Genomic DNA, 5,839 nt, shown 5'->3' with positions numbered 1-5,839 from the left:
GGCTAAGCCGACGGCCGTCGACATAGCGCTAACTAGCGCTAACTGGGCTGTTGGCATAGCGCTAGCTAGGCCGACGGCAGCCGTAGGCATAGGTTTGGCCGTCGGGGTAGGCCCGTTTTCCGGTAGTGAGCAGCAGCCCACGCTTGTTCAATGACCTCGGGTAAATCTGAAGCTCTCTCCCAAAAGAGTTCATACTGCCTGCATCTTTTCTTGTTCTGCACCAATTGTTCAGCCTAAAGCTTGAGTAGAAGAAAACAATGATCCGAGCAAGATGTAACAATATGTTCCACAGAGGCATCCGGAAAGAAATCCCGCCAAGCATCATTCACCACGACTCGATCGAGTCGTACTCTTACATTCTTCCTACCGGCATGTTTGTTATCATAAGTGAAAGGAACGCCTCTAAATCCAAGATCAGTGAGTGCACAATCATCCAGAGCTTCACGAAAAGCCTCCATCTGGCTCTCGGCGCCGCGAGTGAGGGAGAAGTGCTCAAACTGCCAGATAGCCTCGTTGAAGTCGCCCTTGACACATAAAACAGGCAGCACTCTCCTCTCTGCTCCCTGATTGTGCCTGCGTTTGTATCCCCACAAGGCAAAGGCTGCATGCGTGCATGCCTGCACCACGCCAGCGCCACACCGCACAATTCCTGACCATGCATGCATGCCTGCACTCGATGACACCTGCATCTGCATGCATGGCATCCGCATGCACGTCCGCCTCGTCTCGCCGCAGCGCTTTCTTGAAATGAAGAAACGCCGCAGAGCAGCGGCGTGGCGCCATGCCGTGCCGCGCGCCGCTACTCGCTGCAAAGTTAGGAAAACAGAAGGCCCATCGCGGCGGCAACCTGGGACCTCTGCCATCGATGCAGGAACTGACATGGATAGACTGGTCATGTCATGTCACCAGGCCATTCATCATATAGACAATAGACTTGCGTCATGCGTAGCGGATCAGCGTGGCGGACATCATGGTACGCATCTGTCGGTTTCTGAGCAGATGGAGATGATGATCGAGGAACAACGGCAAGCATTTTGCAAGTGTGTTTTGCACATGGTATCGGTAAATGCCCGTGTTTGCCGAGTAGCATCTATTGCCGAGTTTTCCTCTCGGCTTACTTTGCTTTGCCGAGTGTCCGTGGTTTGGTTCTCGGCGAAGAGCTAGGCACTCGGTGTATGAGGAAATTCTAGTGGTGACGCGGCATCTTCTCAAAGCTCAAATAGGGTAAAAAAAAAAAGAGGAGCACAAATATTTTCCTTTTTGATAAACACCGGTTACAACATACACACATGTTTTTGCACACAACGCCTACTGAAGATCAGTACGCTTCTTTTTTTTGACAGAATGAGTTGCGAAATCATAACCGTAATGCTCCTACTTATGATACTATTGTGCCACAGCAAGTTACGACCTGCTATTTCTCCTTTGGCAAGACTTAAGCACGAGTCTTGGTTTAAATCTGCTTATGAGCTAAAAGAGACCACGGCTTGCTCTCGAGTCTTGGCACCATACAGTCGTTGTCAGGAAGAGGAACTGTAATGGATTAGATACGAGAGCTTCGTAATTTCAGGGCAGTACTAACATGTCTCCATTAACCGGGCACGGCGCTGCAGAATCAGGTTGTCCACGTCGACGAATCGAATCTGGAGCTCGGCTTCCTCTTTCGCTTGGGCCTTGATGGGCCGGCCTCGCTCTCCTCTCCTTTTCTCTGCTGCAAAACAAAGGATGCTGTTCTAAGAGAAAGGATACAGATGCTGATCTACAGCCTTGCAAAATGACATGATTTTACTATTCAAATCATTCTAAAACCAGGGATGCCCCTGCTCTTTTCTGACCTAAACACGTATGGTGCAGAGTATCAACTTTTGTGTGCGTCTTTAATTTTGATGTTTCCAAGATGAATCAGAATATCTACTTCAAACTTCTACCAGTGCTTTGAATAAATGAATTGTATCTAAACTGAACTGCACATGTAGCGAAACTGCAAAAGTGAATACCATCATACTGATATACCCTAGCAGCAAGTCATTACCTTCCTTGTTTAAGGGAAATGGGGCTAGATAAGGAACATGTAACATGAACATGGAGGCTACTAGAGTAATTGTAAGTTAGGTCTTCACAAACCTTTGCGTGGTCTGCCGCTAGGGTCATCTTCTTTTTCTCACCACAGGCCGCGTCCGCTGCCTGCGCTATGACCTAGAAATAACATGTCAGCTTTGTCAAATTCACAACATCAGAGACAATAGCAAAATGATTCTGCTGAAAGAAGAACGTACCGCCCATGGAGCATCCAAACCCTCAAGATGAGATTTCAGCATGTTCGCCACCCGCCTCTGCTCCACCCAATTAAGCCGTCGGAGGGGGCTATCCTGCTGCATTCACATCAGACACTTTTAAAAATCCTCACTCCAAATTCGTAAGGAAATGTTGATCCGATATATTAAAATCTTGGTAGCTTTCAGTTCGACGCGGAAGGATGAAGTTTACCTGATCTGGCGGGGCAGGCAAGTTCAGACTGATGGCTACGCCCATCATACGTGCCAGTTCCTGCCAACAAGGGTTATTACAGTGTGTCACACTCAACATCTTCAACAGTAATGAAATTAACATATATAGGTTAACAAGGGAAGTGAAGCTATTATACATGCATCCTTTGCTGAATCCCATGGCCGGCTCTCCACAGCTCCTCTACCTCAGAGCGTTCGTGTTCCCACGCCTCCCACTTCTTCAATCTCCAACCCTCTTTTCGCCTTGGCGTGCACACGATGCCGGCCTTCTTGTATGCATCCAACCGCACAAGTGACTTCACATACATATAGGATTGCATATGCCCGATCCAGCGGGGGCTGAAATCTAACAACTTCGCCAACTTGGTTACGTCAATCGTAAATTTCTGGCTAGTCAATTCATGGCAGTATATGCCATCGTTACCACTATGCATGGCAATCTTATCCCCGTAGATGAAATGCGGTCTTAGAATGTAAAGTGCTGATAACTCAATACTATGCTTCAGGATCCAGCTTTGCTTCACCTTGTTGTCAAGTGTCCAAACATGCAGCCTCCCTGCAAGCCCAGAATCTCTTCTGGCTTGAACAGCAGCCACGGACACCTTGGAATCTATCTCCGTGATCCGATATAACGGATTACCAAATGCAGGATCCGCAAAAATAACCTCGGGCAACCGTATTAATTTTTGACGTTCATCTCTGAGATCAAAGGATACAACGGCCCGTCGCCAGCTGCTTTCTTCGTCTTTGGTTAGCCAGTACATTGCTCCATCAGCGTTGACGACCCCAGTTTGTTTCACACAGAACAAGCTCAGAGCTTGTTCAGTTCTGACGTCCCTCCACTTCTCATCGCCCAGTGTGTAAACTTGAATGACACTGAAGGAACCACCAACATGGTGGCGCTCCTCGCCCGGAAGAAAGTGCAAGACCTTGTATTCATTTGTAGCTGGGCTGAAACCAAAGCTGTAGAACGAAGAGTGATCATCCATGGAGTGCTTGTACTTGACGGGTTTGGCGAGGTGCATACTTTCACCGGTGGCGAGGTTGGCTATCTTGATGGTTGATTTATCCGAGTACAAGCAAACAAGACCATTGCACGAAGCACACATGAAATCATCAGGCTCAATCACCGGCACACCCCGTGTCGACGGCAACCAGGCCTCATCAAAGAGGACCGCTTCGCTAGGGAAGGACTTGCCATAAGTCTCGCCTCGTTGGAAAAATAAAAGGGGGCGAGGCTGCGCGTGCCTGAGGTGTGCCATGGTGAACTGCGGATCCCGGATGATGCCATCCCACTGCTTGCAGACAACACGGCACCGCAGCAGATTGCTCACCGGAAGCCTCACAAGTACCAGTTCGATGATATCTTGCGGCAAGCTGGCCACGCGTTTCTTCTTTGTTGGCTGCATTGCCATGGTTCCATCGAAGCCACAGTGAGAGAGCTACCAGATCCTTCTGCTGTCAACAGTTTGACGGACTGGCAAGTGAAACAAATTCGGAGACTGAATAAACTCTGCAGAAAATGCATGAAAGTAAGATCATTCATCGTAATTTTAAAACAACATGGGATCAGAGCAGGAGCTGAAGAAATCGCCATATGCTCTCAACATTATCCCTCTTTATCTGACTAGGAGGTTCATCAAACAATCCATGATCCATAATCTTTGAATCTAATCTAATTATATACAGAAATAAAACACTCCCTCCATCCAAAAACCTTGTCCCAAGTTTGTCCCTCAAATGGATGTATCTGGCACTAACTTGGTGCTAGATACATCCATTCGAGGGACAAGCTTCTCTGGACGGAGGGAGTAAATGGTAGTACTACCTAGTCATGCATCCGTCGCCGCCACTACTTCGTACTCGCCTGAATTTCATACTATAGATCCCGACGGATTGAACGTTTTTCCCTTGCGGGTTGCAACCTAACGATCGATTTGTATTCCCTAGGGGATCAAGCAGGCGCGTGATGCGGAAGAAGCGCCGTAGCAGAAAACGTAGAGGAAGGGAAAACGAGATCGGGAGTTAGGGGAGGGGAGGGGAGACTCACGGGCGGATTCAGACGAACTCCTCCGCCGGCGCCTTGGCCCCCGCAAGATGAGAGAAATAAAAGATGAGATCACGCCGCCGTTTCACCGAGAGGGAGCGCGGTATTTGACCGCCTGTGCGCCGGACACGGCTCACGGAATTCCGTCTCTGGCCCGGTGGTGAAGTGGCCAGGTTCGGAACGGATACGGCTTCAATCCCCAATCCCTTTGTGGCGCCTATAGCGTTGGTCATATTGTTATTTGTCTCTAAAATAAACCGCTTCCCATGGTTTTTTCTGTAGCGGTTTCCTGTGGGTTTTTTCAGGACGTTTTTTTTGGTTTTCTTTTTGTACTTCGTTTAAAATATTTTATCCGTGAACTTTTATTTCAAATTCCCCAAAAAATAATTCCTGGACCTTTTTAAAATTCGTGAACTTTTCTCACATCCATGACCATTTTTTGAATGTGCGGATTTTTTTTCAATCCATGATTTTTTTTTTTTCAAATTCACAAACTTTTCTAAAGATCCATAAACAATTTTCCAGATCCAAATACAGGGAGGTCAAGACAACCAAGGATACTTGCAGTATGAACCATTTATGCCCGTCTTATACACTACACATCCACAAAACCCATATGACATGGGGTATTTGGAGGAACATGTATTTTAGACGATGTTACAGTTGAATAAACACTATCAGCTTGATATTTTTAAGTGAAGATCACCTTACAAAACACATCAAATAAGGTGCATAAAAAGGGATTAATATCACAGACAATTCATAATTCAGTGACATGTATAGCCCCTTCCGTTGAAGTGGTCTGCGTCGTCTATGCACAGTTCTTGCAAAAAGACTACCGTGGAAGAAGCTTTTTGAAACCAGCAGAAAATCATCACCGTGGCAGCAGAAAATCATCACCGTGGCAGCAGAAAACGCTGTCATGGAAACAGTTTCGAAAACTCTACTGTCGCAATCTATTTTTGCTGCCGTGGCAGAACTTTTCTACCCTAGCATGATTCTTCAACTTTTCTCACCGGAGAACTCCTTTTTCGCATATGACGATTGTATCTCATATAAACATATTAATCTTATGAAGGCTCGTACCACATCACATGCAAACCTCCTGCAAAAATAAGTTAGATGCCTCTAATCACTTTTGCTAATTACCATGGATGCTATACTTAAGTGGATCTTTTTTATTTTCCTACGAAACCATAAGCACACACTTCACGTTGTTGTTTAATAAACATGCAGGGTGCCTTAGAGCATGCATCTCCAGCCGTTGGCCCCCCAGTAGGCGCCT

General features: G+C 46.8%; 1 protein-coding gene across 3 annotated transcripts; it reads right to left on the bottom strand.

Moving 5' to 3' along the window:
* Window positions 1-1,239: 1,239 nt before the first annotated feature.
* LOC109746516 (putative F-box only protein 9) lies at window positions 1,240-4,721 on the bottom strand. Of its 3 annotated transcripts, none has more exons than XM_073500445.1 (6): window positions 4,558-4,721; window positions 2,645-4,020; window positions 2,488-2,547; window positions 2,277-2,369; window positions 2,125-2,196; window positions 1,240-1,711 (listed from the first exon to the last, which is right to left on the bottom strand). In XM_073500445.1, the coding sequence occupies exons 2-6, from the start codon at window positions 3,920-3,922 to the stop codon at window positions 1,616-1,618; spliced, it is 1,599 nt and encodes a 532-aa protein (XP_073356546.1). In that variant the 5' UTR covers window positions 3,923-4,020; window positions 4,558-4,721; the 3' UTR covers window positions 1,240-1,615. The 3 variants fall into 3 exon arrangements, with proteins under 3 accessions (XP_073356546.1, XP_073356544.1, XP_020161229.1); XM_073500443.1 differs by having other exon boundaries at window positions 1,240-1,708; window positions 2,277-2,372; window positions 4,558-4,720; XM_020305640.4 differs by having other exon boundaries at window positions 2,277-2,372; window positions 4,558-4,718.
* Between the last annotated feature and the right edge of the window lie 1,118 nt (window positions 4,722-5,839).

This window comes from Aegilops tauschii, chromosome 5 (assembly GCF_002575655.3).
Source record: "Aegilops tauschii subsp. strangulata cultivar AL8/78 chromosome 5, Aet v6.0, whole genome shotgun sequence".
Taxonomy (NCBI): domain Eukaryota; kingdom Viridiplantae; phylum Streptophyta; class Magnoliopsida; order Poales; family Poaceae; genus Aegilops; species Aegilops tauschii.
Note: the sequence above shows the minus strand (reverse complement) of the source record. Positions and strands in the feature narration are given on the sequence as shown.